Raw genomic sequence first — 17,554 nt, 5'->3', positions numbered from 1 at the left:
TGAAAACCGGAAAACGATCCAGGAGCCAATCAGTCTGTACTTTACCAGATTTTAAAGACTTATCAAGTATTATTAGAAGAAATTTACCTACCAGCTATGCGTATCTTTTAAGAAAAATGGCTGGAATTTTGTCAGGACCTGACGATTTTTTTGCGTGTAGCTGTAAGAGGAGTTCAACTACACCCTCCAAAGATATGGACAGGGTGTCTGATCCATCCGCTGCTGGCGTGAGATCACAACTACTGTCCGGCTTTGAAAACACGCTTTGAAAGTGAGAGTAAAGCATTTCTGCTATTTGCCTCCAGTCTGTAATGACAGTGTTGCCTGCCACTATCTGCTCGATTCATGGAAGAATTTTGTTCCCTAGGAACTGCCACAACTTTCGTGGGCTTTCTGAAGCAATACGGCCGAGAGTGTCAGTGTAATAACATTCCTGAGACTCTCTCAACTTAATTGCGAGTATGTTTTTAAGTTCTGTAACCACCTATCTTGTCAACTCGCTTTAATTTCCTACGGCGCTTCAACCTACGTTTTATCTGGAGCAAACCTCTGCTTATCCAAAGGCTCCCTCAACAAGCCTTTTTCAGCTTTTCGGGGATAAAGTTTTCTATGCAGCGTGTATCATATCAGATGAAAGCACGCAAGCTGTCTCTGTAGGCTTCCTTACCACGTGCTTATCCCTCGCCCTCTGTTTTCACTAACCCCTTTCCACCTTCGGCTATAAGTATCAGCGCTGAATAAACAAGCACGTTCTTTGTTATCCAGACACACTGGCTGTCCATTCCTGTCGTCCCGCTCGAGGACGATACATGGTGTCAGAAGTGGGGTTAAGGCGACCAGTTAAAACGACAGCTTCCGGGGCTAGCCGAACGTAAGGATTGACACCATGGAGCACCTAAGGCCGCCCGAACCGCTGCGTTTGACCGCCGATGGAGGAAGGAACTGGAGGCTGTTTCGTCAGAAGTTCGAATTTTTTTCTTCAAGCCACGGCATGCACCGACAAGCCAAGATCGGAGGCGGCAAAGACGGCCCTGCTGCTCAGCGTTGCTGGAGAGGATGCCTTGGACGTTTTCAACAACTTTGTGTTCACCGAGGAAAAAAGCAAGGAAGACTATGCCACCGTGATTGCCAAATTCGAAGAATACTGCGTGGAGCAACAAAACGAAATCCACGAAAGGTACGTCTTCCGTTCACGTCGTCAGGGTGAGGCGGAACCTTTCGAGCAGTTCGTACGTGCCCTAAAGAGACAAGCGCAGCACTGCAACTTCGGGGCCATGACAGATGATATGGTGCGCGACCAAGTTGTGTTCGGAACCAATTCGCCAAAGCTTTGAGAGAAGATGCTCAAGGACAAAAACCTGACCTTGGGAAAAGCTGTCACCTTATGCAAGGCGGCAGAGACTTCAGCTCGCCAAAACGAAGTCTGGGGGAAGGCAAATGAAGAACTTGATATGAGCGCTGTTACGGCCAGGAAGAGTGCTCAGACAGGGTCCAGGCGCGACCCAAATTGTACGCGGTGCAACCGCAGACATGCTTCGAGATGCTGCCCAGCCTACGGAAAAACCTGTTACTCGTGTAATGGGCGAAACCATTTCGCGTCTTGCTGCAGGTAACAAGATGACCTGCGTGAATCCGCTTTAGCATATCTCTGCGCATGCTTGTCGGAATTACTACTTTCGATCCTTTCGATCCTTTGGTGTTCGGTTGCGAAAAGTTCAATCATTTTGTTTATGGCCGCCCACTCATCCTCGAGAGTGACCACAGTCCGCTGATAAACATATCAAAGAAAGGCATAGCCGACATGCCGCCCAGGGTGCAACGTTTTTTCCTTCGATTGCTCAAATACGATTACACCCTCACCTTTGTTCCCGGCAAACAGATGGCCCTGGCTGATATGCTGTCCCGGTCTCCTGCTCCTGACCACAAGGCACCTGCAGGCACGTGCGACGTCGAAGTTCACGCGGTGACGGTTGTGTCAGCACTCGTGAGTGAACAGACAGCCGCGAAACTTGCACGAGAAACTGCTAACGATCCGTACCATGGCGTAGTGCTGCGGAAGCTAGCGAGGGGAGAGACTGCGGATGGTCCACTGAAACCGGTGGCTGCCGAACTTTCCGTGGTCAACGGTATACTCCTGAAAGGATCGAAAGTAGTAATTCCGACAAGCATGCGCAGAGATATGCTAAAGCGGATTCACGCAGGTCATCTTGGTCAGGTGAAGTGCAAAGCTAGGGCTAGGCAGATGGTCTATTGGCCGAGCATAAACTCTGACATTCAGTCTCTGATCGAAAGTTGTCCAACGTGCAAGACTTATGCTTATAAGCAACCATCAGAGCCTTTGATTCTTCGGGCAACGCCTACTCAACCATGGCACCGTGTCGGGGTCGACCTCTTTCAATACTCCGGAAGACATTATCTGTGCGCCTACTTCTCGATGTCCAATTTCCCACAGGTGGAGCTGCTGCCCGACACGACAGCCAGTTCGGTTGTCAATAAGCTAGGTGCAGTATTTTCCCGGTACGGCATCCCTGCCGAGGTTTGCACAGATAACGGCCCGCAGTTCAGCAGCCACGAGTTCGCTCTTTTTGCGCAGCTTTATGATTTCAAACATGTGACATCAAGCCCGGAATATCCTCAATCTAACGGGCTCGCGGAAAAGGGGGTACAAATCGTGAAGCGCATTCTAAAGAAAACGAAAGCTGCTAGCGAGTGTTTCTGGCTGGGCATGTTGAATTACAGGGCAAGTCCTACTGAAGATGGCCGGTCTCCAGGCGAGCTGCTCCAAGGAAGGCGGCTGCGCACACCCATGCCGGACTTCAATCCCCTGCCCACTGTACGGGTGAAAAAACACCGACAGATCAGCCACAACGAGCGAGCTCTACCACGCCTGAGCAACAACGACGTGGTACGTGTGAACGGCAAGTCATGGTCACGAAAAGCCAAGGTGGTTGGGTCGGCCGGTCCGCGGGCCTTTCACGTGCGCACAGAGGACAATACCATTCTTCGGCGCAACCGCCGACACCTTTTGGCAACGAAGGAACAATGGTCTGATGACTCATCAGACGACGAAGATTTCGGCGACAACAGGGCATCGTCACAAGGTGTGGCGTCAACTGCCCCTGTGTCTCCACCGACGCCAGCTGAGCCGTCAGCGCTTCAGCCACTGCGAAGGACAACACGACAGATGCGACCACCAGAGCGTCTGGGTTACGACCAACACTTTCAGCAGAAAAGCCAGCGGTGTTGAGCTTGGCGGTGAACAGCTGTTGAGAAGGAGGATGTATCATATCAGATGAAAGCACGCAAGCTATCTCTGTAGGCTTCCTTACCACGTGCTTATCCCTCGCCCTCTCTTTTCACTAACCCCTTTCCACCTTCGGCTATAAGTATCAGCACTGAATAAACAAGCACGTTCTTTGTTATCCAGACACACTGGCTGTCCATTCCTGTCGTCCCGCTCGAGGACGATACACAGCGGTGACACCAAGATTTGGACTCAGTCCATAATATGTCAACGCCATCATCATCTGCAACAGAATAGTTTTTAACAACAACAGGATTCGGTTTACTAGAACTCGCCCTTCGTGGAAAAACACAAGTGAAAAAGTTTATGATTAGAGATGCCATCGTGAACCTCCGTTGCACGTTCCTAATGTGGTTAGAACAAAACAAAAGGTCTAAAATTGAGGAAGCAGAATCTGTTACACATGTTGGAGAAAATACTGTTTGATTAAGGTTAAATGCTAGCAACATGTCAAACATCACTTCGGAACTATGAACGCCAACAGGATCACACTTCATTTGCAGCAAGTTAATACTGGGAGGGTTAAACTCCCCAGCAACTATTATATTTTGATCATGGTACTTCTCTAAGTGATTGTAGAGTTTGAACGAGAATTCTGGCGTGCAACCATGCGACCTGTAAACTCCAGCGATAATGACACTGCTGCCACTAAATTCAACTTGGCACAAAACGCTTTCATGATCTTTATCAACTTCTGGCAGCGGAAAAGGATAAAAGTCCACACTTTACAAAAATTGCAATACCGCCACCTTTAGTTTCACGATCTTTCCGATAACAAACATATGAAGGTGGGAATATGCAACTACCTGGGATATCAGCGTGAAGCCACGTTTCTGTGATGATAGCTATGTGAGGATCATATGATAGCAAAACACATTCAAGATTAATGTATTTTGCTTGAATGCATTCAAGCATTCAAACTGCCTACACAACAGCACTGTGTCATGCATAATTTTTTTCCTTTGCCGCTGGATGCAAGGAAAAAGAAAGCGCCCACCAACTGCATGGTAACTATTTTTTGGAGTAAAGAGCAAAAAACTGTGCATGCCATAGAACAACTGCATTTGCGCCACAGGCACTCTGACACGTTATCAGCGCACGCCACATTTGCACAGAGCTTTCTCTGGCCTGATGCGCATAGTTTCTGTTTTGTGCGGAAATAAAGTGGTGGATTTCCCCACACTGCACAGCTTCAGAGAACACTTTTTCTGTCATTAAAAAACAAAAACGTCACGACCCTATTTTTTCAATGGCTCCGAAGAACGCCCACTGCACAAAACATCAGACCCTGCTAATTAAAAGAAATTAGTGCGTTTAGTTTATTGACAACCTAATTAAGATGATTTCTATAGTAACTCATGTCAGGAATAGTTTTATCCTGAGAAGATTGTTTATATCTTGAACTCCCTATTTTTAGAAATTTTTTAAGTGTTTGCTGAAACACTCGGTATATATAATGACACCACACTGCTGTTTAAAAAAAATTCAAGAAAAAACCATATTACGCATGAAAGCATCAGATGCAAATTGGCTAATTCTGAAAGATGTAAATGTTGAATGAGGCAACTGACAATTTCACTTCATAAGAATTCCAATTGGCACTTCTCGGCACAAGGCCTGAACAACTCCTTTTGCAGTGCTTCAGTTCACATTTGCCTTGCACTTGGTGTGGCAGTGATTTCGCAAAGAATCCGGCCTGCCGACAGCAATGGAAAATGCTGCCTGCATCCCTTCCTTGTTGTTCTCAGACCCAGCCTGCTCGCATGTAAGCACTTACCTCAGATGCTTCGCTGCAGAGGAGCCACCACAGTGGGTGACTGCCGCTATATTCCAGGCCTCCATGCCATGTGGCCCTCGTTAGTTGGCCAATGTGCACTTCCACCCTCATTAGCCATATGAGCGAGTTGTTAGTCGGCGCTTGTGCATGCCTCCTTCTTTCAGCATGCAGTTACCAGAATTTGTAGAAAATTTGAACACGGTAGCTGTCGAAGGCATTAACCGGAAGAAAAGTCATGGAACTCTATGGGACATTTTTATAGCCCATGATTTTCAATGCACAAATGGTGAAGTTGTATGAACTAAGAACATAGGTTCCACTGCTTCTTAACGAGTCCCTTATCCCCTGACTCTTACTGCTAACTGACGCAGCAAACAAAACGACCAGTTTGGTCAATTTTTTTTTTTTCTTAAAGTGGGAAGATGAGTCTTGTAATTTTTATTAAATTTTATTAATCAAATTTCTATTAATCAAATCACAATTACTAAATCTTCAGAAAACATATATTTCTGTGTGTGGATTCCAAATATGTCATTTAATTTTATGTACAAGTCCTTGTGCACTTTAGCAAGATGTTATGTAGCTTTTTGTGGAGTGTTTTAAAGAAATTCTGCTGCAGGGCACATGCTAGATTGCATGCCACTGGATTCTGTTCACATGAATCTATGCAATAATGCTAAAATTGTCAGCCCACCTATTACAGAAATTGACTTGCAGAATTTTGAAGTTATCACTTCAAAAAGGAATGCAAATATTTCTTGCACTTTGTGAAATGGCAAAATCAGAACCCTCTAAGTAAGCTTTTATGATGAAACGATAATAATTTTACTCTTATTGCATATAGCCTGATGTGAAGAGAAGCCAATGGCATGCTGTTATGAACGGGATGCACACCAGCCGAAGAGAATTTAGGCACAGATTCCATCGACCGGGATGACCACGATGGCGGCAACAGCAGTGGCTATTTCGACACGTCGTTTGACCCCACGAAAAAAAATGATGTGCTGGCAACCTGCCTGCCGAATTTTTCCCATGCTAGGCTCGCGGGGGGGGGGATGACCTTCCCTTTGTCTAGTTCCTCCCAAGACGCGACAGACAGTAGACAGACAACGGGGAAGAGGGGAACAGTGTCTTCCACTAATTAACAATGTCTGACAAGAGCCATTCTGACCGGAGAGAGCCCGCCGAAGTTGTAGCCAGGGCGCCGCACCAGTGTTTTCGATGGCCACGTGCCGCTTGCAATGCAGTTGTACCACGGGGCGAAGTAGCCGCGGACCTCCGAATCCTCCTCGCCCATTCTAATGAGTGCCTCCGCGTGCTATGTGCTGTGTCTCTCTTCCAATCTGTGCCTCGTGTTGATTTGGCCACCGCAGGGCGGAGCCTTAGGGTATTTAACAAGCGTCCTGAGTAGGAATGAACGCTCTGGGCCCTGGCGAAGAGGCTCATCCAATCGCTCAACGCTATAAACTTTGAAGAAAGGTATATTTTGAGACATCAAGCCAGACCAGCCCCTTAATCACATGACAGTATCACTTGTGGTGGCGCCTCTACACCTCTGGCATCGGTTGCAATGTGCTTCCAATGCAACACATGGAAGCTGGTGGGGTGTCTCGAAGCATAGTACCATTGCTCGCCCAAGTCAAACACCATATTTGTTTCATTAGGCAAAAGGGTCTCTGTCTAAGCTGCCTTTGAAAGTCGGCAGAGACGCCAAGGGGGCCATGCAGCTGGTTACATCTTATTTCAGAGCTGAAACGTGCAGCCAGCTTTCTATCATCCTGTTCAGCGTTACTAGGGAATAGGCTCACGCAGATGGTTGCTTTTCTTGTGGCATTGTTTTTTTCCCACACCAGTAAGTCACTGTATTTGTGTTTGATTGTCTTTACCCATGCTGTGGAACAACCATGCAAATTCTATCACTGCTTTAGGCGTATCCAGTTACTTTTCCATCCCTTCGAATACTTCTTCACATCTGAAAGGCTAACTGCTTTTTTCGTACTTTGCAGTTCAAAGACAGCCAGCTTCGTCATTGCTTTCTTTGTTCCTTTATACATCATCAGTTACTCTTCCTAATTAGGACACCAGCAGATATTAAGGTGGAACAGAGAAAGAGATTCAATATCCATTCGGAAGGTGGTCTCGTCCACCTACCAACAGGATATTGTCTTTTTCGTCGTCGTTATTAGGTATACTAGCGCTGCTCCTGTATTCCTGTAATATTCTTGTAATAAACATTTTTATGTATATATGCATGCTGGAGTTAACTTTTATTTCCATGAGTACTGAACATCAAAAACAAAAAAATATTTTAGTTTTATTGCACAAAACAAGGCTTAGTGAATGGGACGACATAATAAAACTGTGCACTTTCTCCTTAATTATCTAAAAACCTGGATGACCTTATGAGGGTGTTAATTGTAATTACTCAGCAATTATACTAGCTAGATTAAACTGAATCGCAGTTATGAGATCAGCATACAGTTATTACTTGTGCCAAATTTCGTTACATTTCATGCATAAATAAGGAAAATAGTTTCCTCTGCCACATCCCCTTTTAATGCATCATCAAGGCATTCATAGATGCCGCCTGGAAATATAAGTTCGCCCACTGCCAGAAAGAAGCAATTTTGTGACTGGTGCTTTAGGGTGCAGCAATATTCACACTGTAACCCAGTTTGCAGCCTTGGAAGTCAAGATACTGAGAGGCTATATTCCCTGCTGACCACCAAGTGCACTTGAGCCCATCGCAGAGTGCTTCCCGGTGACTACTGCCACAGTTAAATGTATGGCCAAAGAGAGGCCCCTCCCCCCCTTGCAGAGCACCACTTGCCATCAGCTGCTCCTCTGTGGGTGTCTTCTCCTCCAGGTACAGCTCTCCGAGGGCCTCGTCCACATTGGACACGTGCTCTGCAGCACAGCACATAGGACACGGAAAGTACGACAAGAGTGGAAGAGTTCGTCTGCAGCACCTGCTGCCAAACAAAGGGTCATTGGTGGCACCTAGAGCAGCGGATTGGAGAAGAGAACTACTCAAAAAACATGTGTAAAAATAAAAACAGTGCTCTAGAACTATATGAACATCAAGTTACTCTCATACTCCCTACCTCAACCTACTCTGTAAACGCATGAAAGGGCAGCATGTTTTTTGTTTTTTTTTCGAGGGCCAATTTTCAGGGTGTGGCCCATACACGCGATGTACAAAAAAAAAAAATTGTTTCAAGCAAAGCCCACAATCAGGGAATGAGCGGCATTTATTCTAAATTCAATCATCACGCACGGAGTCTTCCGACTCCGAACTGGTTCTCTGCTCTGGTGCATGCTCGTCCCACAAGAAGTCGCACAGCATGTTCATTGTCAACGCACTGCCGTTGCACCACACTTCCATCACATAACAAAGCAGCTCTTTTTCCAGTTCGGGAAACTTGCACGGCTTGCCTCAGAAAGCACGCTTTTCGCAGCTAGTGTTCCTCAATGAATGCTGTTGGCTTCACTATCATCGGACGCACTTCTCAGCCACGTCGAATTCCCTGCCCGCCGCACGCTTACCGTATTCAAGAGCAAACTCCCAGCCGTGTAGCAATTAAGGTGCTTGCCCACCGCCCATGGTGCTAAAATTGCAACACTCGGTGGCAGCACATGAAAACCACAACTACGGTGTACTAACATGCTACCACAATTCTTGCGCCATTGACCGCCCCAAAAAACTGGAGCTGGTGACACTGATGCCTATATGAACAGCGGGAGCTCGCGGCGGAGGAAAAAGTTGACGATGATGAGCCGCGGCCTCGGGTGCCATCCGTGGGCGGCACCTGGAAGCTCCTGTGCGCATGCATGGCCTCCACAATCAAGCGCACCGTTGCTCGCAGCCAGACCTGAGCGTGGAGGCCCCGGCGCATACGTTTAGAAAGCTATTCCTGCATGATTGTTTATTGTTTATGAGGGTTTAACGTCCCAAAGCGACTCAGGCTATGAGGAACACCGTAGGGCTCCGGAAATTTTGACCACCTGGGGTTCTTTAACATGCACTAACATCGCACAGTACACTGGCCTCTAGAATTTCGCCTACATCGAAATTCAACCGCCGTGGCAGGGATCGAACCCGCGTCTTTGGGGTCAGCAGCCGAGCGCCATAACCACTGAGCCTGCACGAGTTGTGGAAAGTTTGAGTGTGGCTCTTACATGGGTCTTTTTTTTGGGCCCATACAAGAATGCAGCCCTTACGCGCGTTTAACATACTACTGTAAAATACCTAAAGAGCTGTCGCTGAATCTCACGTTACACTGTACTTTTTATTTTCTTAATGTTTTGTCACTGTTCTTATACAATGGTACAACTTATGCACAGCCAAAAAAAAACACGCCCAGTAATGAAGTTTGAAAATAAAATTCAAGAAGAGAGAGAAAGTAATTTTTACAATGTTATCTTATGGGTAGAATCACGTAACACTACCAGGACAAGACAGTACAGCCTTAACTCAACAAGACGTTGCCAGTGAAAAGAAGCTGTAATGCAAAATTCAAAATGCATGCTGCTTAATATGCGCTGGAGAAAGGGAACTGACCAAACAAGAAGCAGCACTCAGTCAATGAGACCAAGAGGGAAGGCAGGCTGCAGGAATGCTGGCCAGAGCTAGATCTGTGCATGGCATCACCCTCTCTAACCACGGAATCCCGAGTTTGTTTTTATAGAATGAACAGGTGTGTCTCGTACACGGTCGGCCAGTTCTAGCTTGAACACAGCTCCAGGCAGCCGGAGCTCCGCACAGCACCTCTCTCGGGCGTCTGGGTAACTAGTGCGCAGGCACAGTGGAAACCATAAACGTGACTTTCGCCATGTCGTCCGCTACAGTGCACTAGCACCACTGGATTAAGCTCACCTTGCGGTGAAGTTCCCTTTGGCATTGAGGGCACAAAGTGCCCAGGTGATTACGGTTTCCGACACAGCAGCTTGGAAACCCAGCACCTGCGTGTGCTTGAGAGCTGCATCCGCAGTGGCAAGGGCTTTTCCTCATCGTTTCTTCTTCTAATCAACACATACCGAAAGGCTGATATGGAGAAAAACTTTGTCCAAGTGTGAGTTCAAGCGGTTTATTCGAAGGCCATCACCATTACTTAGCTGCAATGTTCTATAATTTGAAGCACTTCATGCCCAACATCCAGATTAAGCCGGCAACTCAAGGTGCTTTCATCTGTTCAAAGTGTTGCGCCGCAGTATAATGCCAGAACTAAATTATATTGACTGGCAATGCAGGTGCAGGTTAGGCGAAATCTTTTTGATTTGGTCATTTAGCTTAACACAGAATGGGCTAAGCTGCTAGGGAGTTTCACGAATTTGTTAAAATAACGCCTGAATATTTCACACACCGATGCATATGAGCAAGACATGCCCATGTTTTTCGCTCCCTCTTTCTTTTTTGAAAATTCGTACAGTGCAGTGCACGTGCTCATCCTGGCTTTGTATTAATCTCCCTACAGGGTAGCGAGATCTGCACTTCGAGTCGTTTGAAGCAGTCTACTGATTGCACACATTCATTTGCAAGATTCTGGTCCCATGCATAAATGGTCCTGTGTAAACTAAGCAGGGCAGACGTGCCTCAGTGAAAAGCTATGCAAATGTAATACATGGGCGCATTTAGTGTCACTTTCCACGGGTGGCATTTGCCTGAAGAGTCATTCACGCAGTGTCACACGATGAACTTTACTGGCACTCGCTGCAGAACAATATTCCCCTGTGCTGAGTTTGGCGAACTCATTCCACTTGGTCTGGCAAGGCAAGTGTGTAGTCTCAAACTACAGTGCTCCGACATTAAAAAATTTGTTTTGAGAATTAAAAGGTCTTAAAATATCCATCTTATTTACTCGACTGTGTCTTTTAGTCAGAACTTGTTTTAAATCATCAGCAACTAAAAATAATGCGTACAGGCGCGGCAACAAGAATACGCCACCTATCAACGACAGAAAGAAACACTTGGCTCTCCACGCGCAGCGAGGGTACCCGCCAGCAAGCCCCACTCTTTGCTTCAACCCTGCTTCAACGAGGAATAACGGAGAGTAACCGGTAGTCCGCTGTATGGCTGTATTATAGGCAAAAGTGACAAGTGACAAACGGTATAATAGTGTCCCAATTTCGATGATCCAGTGCGACGTACATGGAGATCATATCGGATAGAGTCCGATGAAAACGCTCAGTTAGACCGCTGGTCTGGGGATGGTAGCTTGAGGTTGTCTTATGAAGGGTGGATGATGCGCGAAGAACTTCGGCAACGACGGTCGATAAGAAGGTCTTCCCGCGGTCACTGAGGAGCACCCGGGGAGCACCATGCCGCAAAACAATAGATTGCAAAAAGAAATTTGCAACCTCTTGAGCCGAGCCAGTGGGCACGGGTGCTGTCTCGGCGTATCGCGTAAGGTGGTCGACAGCTGTGATGACCCAATGGTTACCTCGATCGGAGAGAGGCAGGGGACCATATAAGTCGATGCCGTCGACTTCTAATGGCGTGGCGGGACAAGGAAGGGGTTGTAGGAGGCCAGCGGGTGCAGAAGTCGGCCGTTTGCGAAGTTGACACAGGAGGCAGGAAGCGACGTATTTTGCAACGCTGGAGGATAGGCCAGGCCAAAAGAAACGTCTCTTCACGCGGTCGTATGTTTTGTGGAAACCTAGGTGACCAGCAGTAGCGCCATCGTGGAGAGCCGCTAGGAAATGGCAGCGAGCACCCGCGGCACGACTGGGACCCAGCGGGTTCCATCGGGGCAATACACGTAGCGACGTAGGATGCCATCTTCGAGCTTAAAGTTGCGTAGCTGTCGGCGGAGCCGGGTGTTGGGTGGTTTTGAAGCGCCGGTAAGGCGGTCGATGATGGGACGGCAGTAGGCGTCGGTTAGATGCTTCGAGTGGAAATCGTGTTTGTGGTCGGAGCCGCCAAAAGAAACTGCTGTGATGTGCTTCAAAGAGGGTGGGCTCTGGTCAGAGGAGGAATGGCATTGTGTAGAAAAACAGCAGGCTGAGTCCGAAAGTGGGTAGCGAGAAAGCACGTCAGTGTCCTGGTGTTGGCGACCTGATTTATAAAGGATGTCGAAGTGGTACTCCTGGAGGCGCGGAATCCAACGGCCAAGTCGGCCTGTCAAGTTCTTTATGGGAAACAACCAGCAAAGAGCATGGTAATCGATCACAACAGTGAAATGGCAACCGAACAAGTAAGGGCGGAATTTTTGGACTGCCCAGACGACTTTTAAACATTCCTGCTCGGTAATGGTGTAATTTTTCTCTGCTGAAGTGAGGGTCCGGCTGGCGAATGCAATCACTTTCTCACGCGAAGTTGCGTCGCGCTGCAGAAGTACACCACCGAGACCGTGACCACTGGCATCAGTATGCAGGATGGTTGGAGCCACATCACTGAAGTGGCCAAGGACAGGGTCTGATGTGAGGGAGTGCTTGGGTTTGGTAAAAGCAGTGTCGCACTTGTCACTCCACATGAAAGTGCTGTGCACTTTAAGTAGTTCATGAAGGGGAGCAGCAATAGTTGCGAAATTTCTAATTAAACGCCGGAAATAGGACGCCAGGCCGAGAAAGCTGCGCAAATCTGCAGTCCGTTGAGGACGAGGAAAGTGCAGGACCGTGATGATTTTGTCAGGGTCTGGACGAATGCTGTCGTGGCTAATGAGATGGCCCAAAATTTTAATTTCCTTCTGTGCAAAGTGGCACTTCTTGGTGTTCAGCTGAAGGCCCGCTGAAGCGAGGCACGTGAGAACCTCATTCAGGCGCGTGAGATGATCTTGAAAAGTTGAAGAAAAGATAACAATGTCATCCAAGTAGCACAAGCAGGTTCTCCACTTGAGGCCACGAAGTACAGTATCGATCATTCTTTCAAATGTGGCTAGGGTGTTACAGAGGCTGAAGGGCATAACATTAAATTCGTAAAGTCCGTCGGGAGTTGCGAAAGCAGTTTTTTCTTTGTCGGCCTTGTGCATAAGTATTTGCCAATAACCCGAGCGTAGGTCCAAGGTGGAGAAATATTCGGCACCTTGAAGACAGTCAAGGGCGTCATCAATGCGAGGCATCGGGTAGACATCTTTGCGGGTAATTTTGATGAGTGCACGGTAGTCAACACAAAATCGTACTGAGCCGTCCTTTTTTTTAACCAACACTACCGGTGAGGACCATGACCTTGTTGAGGGACGAATAATATCGCGGTGTAGCATATCATGGACATTTTCTTCAATGACTTTGGGTTCGGAGAGAGAAACCCGATAAGGCCGTCGCCGTACGATCGAGTTCCCTTCGGTAAATATGCGGTGGTGTGCAACAGTAGTCCGTCCCAGTGGTGGGAAAGTTGCATCGTAAATGGCTTGGTGACTGCGAAGCAATGTGAGCAATTCTTGACGTTGATGCGGCATGAGGTTCGGATTAATTGTCTTTGATAGAACAGTAGGAGAGATGTCGGACGAAACAGGTTGCTGACGTAGAGGGGCGGTGAGCGCCATCACAGACATAGGTTGAGCATCTAATACGCAAGGGATGGAAGTTCCTTTGGGCAGCACGAGGGAATCGCGGGAAGTGTTCTTGGCTGCTACGATCGCTAAGCCGCTGCAGAATCGGACAAGACTTGACGGGCAGGCGATCCCACGCGCAAAATGACGATGAGACGGCGCGATGAGTACGTCCCCATCAGTGATGCGGTCGGAAACAACGGTAAGCAGTTGTTCGCACTGAGGAGGCAAAACTGTATCAGTTGCGGCAGTGAGGGAGTGATGGCGGTCGGAAGAGTCATATGAAAAATCACTGTCTGTCATATGGATGACACGGTCGCCACAAGAAATTAATGCTGAAGCTGTTGACAAGAAATCCCATCCCAAAATCATCAGACGCGCACAAGGTGAGAGTACAGCCAACTGCACATGGTGGCGGACACCGTCAATAACAACTCGCACAGTGCACTTCGCGGAAGGGCACAGAGTGACATCATTTGCTCCACGAAGTTCAGGCCCATCATATGGTTTCGTCACTTTCCGCAAACGGCAGCACAAATCAGCGTGAATAACCGAAATTGCAGCCCCTGTATCAATCAAAGCTTCACCAGGCAGTCCTTCTGCTAAAACAGAAATCATATTGAACGGCCGATCTGGAGGACTTTTAGTGATTTCGTAAAGTGCAGTTTCACCTCCGGAAACTGCATCGCCTAGTTTTCCGAGTGACGGACAGGGAGAGCTGTTGCGGGTTGGAGTGGGGACATGGAACGGCGATATGGAGATAGGGAGCGGCGTCGGGAAACATGGGCCCCACTAGGTGCAGACGAGGGTGGCGGCGGCGGAGAGAATCAGCGAAGCGGGCTGGAAGAAGGCCGACGTTGATAATAGGAAGAAGAAGGTAGCTCACTCTCGAAGGCGGCGTAACCACGGCGCTCGTCCTGAAGGTGTCGACAACAAAAGCGGGAAATATGTCCTCTAATTCCACAGTAGTAGCACACTGAGCGGGTGGGGCGCCAAGGTGCGTAATAGGATGGCGCAGCTGGAGCAGTCGCCATTGCGTTGATGTGGTTGTATGTCAGGGCCGGTCGAGACGGGTGGTCAAAGGGAGGGGAAGATGCAGCTACTTGAGCATAGGTCGGTGCTGGGCGCCGAGCAGGAGGTTCAGGTGCGATGGGGTGGATGAGTGTTGCCAACTCCTCTTTGATGATGTTACGAAGTCCAGCGTCATTAGAAGGTGTGGGAGAATGATCGCACCCGTGGCGGCAGAAAGGGCCGAGGACTTGGAGCTCTTCGCGGATGATCGCTCGAATGAGTGTTCGCAGATCGAGGTCCGCAGAGGTCAAGGCCGTAGCAAGGGCGGGGTGTGCGAGGATGGGCTGCAAGCGGGAGGACTGCAGCTAGTCGAGGCGTTGGCCGGTGGTAATGATTGAATCGACACTTGAAGGATTTTGAGCAGTTAGGGTGTTAAAAACCACAGAATTTATTCCTTTTAGAACATGGTGGACGCGGTCAGTTTCCGGCATGGTGGGACTAAAACGACGGCAAAGGGCAAGTACGTCGTCGATGTAAGACGCATAGGATTCATCAGGACCTTGAAAGCTGGAAGCGAGCTTGGTCTTGGCGACCTCAGTCCGAACAGCCTGGTCGGCAAAGTACTGATGGAATTGCTGTTTGAAGGTGGACCAGTTAGTGGGATGGGGTTCGCGATTGATGAACCACATTCTGTCGACCTCAATGAGGTAGAAAGAAACGTTGAGAAATTTTAAAGCGTCATCCCACCAGTTGTAGGCACAGCAGCGTTCATAGGTGTCGAGCCAGTCATCCACGTCTTCGTCGCAACGACCAGCGAACATCGGTGGGTCGCGTTGTCTGATGGGGGCGTTGCAGGTGAGGCCGAGGTAGAGGGTCCGGCGGGGTCGGGGTTGTCTTCGGTTGGCATGACGATAGTGGGAGGTGCACAACGGCGACCGGACCGCAGCTCCAGCGAGAGGCAGGGTACAAGGCAGCAAGGGGATCGAGTTTCACCTCCACCACTTGTGAAGGAAGGCCAGGCCGAGACGGCAAGACGTCTGTGGAAGGCTAGACCGAGACGGCATGACGGCCGTGCCTGGTGTTTATTCCAAAAGCGAACCTGGGCGCGTGCCACCGGCGTGTGCCACAGGCGCAGCCACGGGATGATGATGGTATTTACAAGAGAAAGAAGATGATCCCTGGAAGGCTCACACCTGTCTTACATTTCTCGCTGGACACCCAGATCCCGCCGTAAGGGGAGGAAAAATCGATCGATCAATCAATCAATCAATCAATCATTCTATCCATCAATCAATCCTTAATGCTGTCGCGTTAAAATCCCTTCCCTTACGGCGCGGTTCAGGTGTCCACCGAGATGCACCATTTTTCGCTCACGGCCAAAGACGCCGACGCTGACAACACTGGCTTTTACTTTCACAATGTGCACTCCCCTTGAACAAATGACAGTTTCGGTGCATGCTGTCACATGGCAAAAGGAAATGTCATCTGGAAATGATGGCAGTAGCGATGGATGTTGCAGCACCATTGAGAAATTAGTTTGTTTTCGCATAAATACTTGGAAAATACAATTTTATCGCAAATCTAGTTACTCTGAGTTAATTTTCAGTTTTATTTGCACATCTGAATAAATTAACTACAAAAAAGCATCACGATCCGAGACAAGTACAGTAAAAGCTCGTTAATTCGAACCGCAAGGGGACGCCCCTCAGTTCGAATTAAACGAAGTTCGAACTAACGAAAGCAATGAAGAAAAACAGGACACCGCGACCAGGAAGCAGCAGGGCATGGCGCCAGTTCAATTTAATGTTTGAAAAAATCCGTAATTGTGGTCTGCTTTTTTTCTTTGAAGGCAACAGCAAGCACTTTTTGCTCTAAAGAGCGAATGTTGCGGAAGGCTTCCTCTTCGCTTTCTTCAAAACTGAAGAACAGGTGGGCGGCATTAAGTCCGGCCATGACTTCCGCAGCGGAGGGCCGCACCGGTGCCTCGTCGTCTTCCTCGTCGTCGTCACTGGCAGCGACAGGCTCTATGTTTTTAACTTGGGAAATGATGTCCTCGTCTGTGGTCACACCACAGACAACTGCGCTCGCATCCACATCCAGATAAAAAAAAAAACGGTGGCTCTATGGCTAAACGCCAACACAAATATCCTTACACCGTGGTGTTACACTCAACAACAAGAAACTTTACATAGCATGGTGTTGACTGCACTTAACAACTTTATGAGCGGGCAAGCTCCGGATGAGCCAACTGCTTGTGCGTGGATCATACGAGATATGATTCGTACCTTGCTACAATAGGCCGCGGTAGTACTTTCATATAAGCAATCCACATGACAGCAATAATGCAGACAGCCATCTCGTGGACCATTGCAAGTGCTCGAAATGTGACTACGATTATGCTTGTGGTTCCAAATCTGACTTTCAATGTGAACTACTGCTGCAAGCATCAAAGATAAGGGCAGGGCAAAAGACAAATATCAGAGAGAGGTGATTGAAGCTTGGCATTTTTCGAGGAGTGGTGAATGGTGTGTTGGCACATCATCGATCTTCTTACCCAAGAAAGTAATTACCTTTCTATCTAGAAAGATAATTTCTGACTTCAACTACAATCTAATTTTGACAGTGGGTGACAACTTTGCACACGTTTTGTGATGTGACTAGGCCTTTGCTTGAAGTTGTGACTTGGTGCCTGTTGTAGTTTTTGATAGGAGTTTCCTATCCGTTGACACTGCTTTTGCTACGGTGATAAGACGTAATCAGCCATTCAATTGCTTAGCCCTTTCAGCCGCCTCTTTAGAGTTACACCCTTGGCTCCTCCGCTGGTCACACGTTTCTGCTGAGCAGTTCACATGAGGACCTGACAAAAGAATGAGATGTTATCACTGTTGCCAGATGTGCAATCAGCTTTGTTCCCGATAACAAGCCATGTGATGCCTTAGCATGTATAAAATATGACCTTGTTTTGAATAAACATTG

The 17,554-nt window shown here is 48.0% G+C and overlaps 1 protein-coding gene across 1 annotated transcript in view; it reads right to left on the bottom strand.

The window, feature by feature from the left end:
• Positions 1–17,554, bottom strand: part of mEFG1 (mitochondrial translation elongation factor G 1) — a gene marked incomplete in the record, with an annotated part of 231,007 nt that overhangs the window by 129,221 nt on the left and 84,232 nt on the right. The window contains 1 exon segment of the mRNA XM_077657109.1: positions 7,912–7,988. Coding sequence (XP_077513235.1) covers positions 7,912–7,988 — 77 coding nt within the window.

Source organism: Amblyomma americanum, chromosome 3 (assembly GCF_052857255.1).
Source record: "Amblyomma americanum isolate KBUSLIRL-KWMA chromosome 3, ASM5285725v1, whole genome shotgun sequence".
NCBI classification, from domain to species: Eukaryota; Metazoa; Arthropoda; class Arachnida; order Ixodida; family Ixodidae; genus Amblyomma; species Amblyomma americanum.
This window is presented reverse-complemented; position numbering and strand designations above follow the sequence as displayed.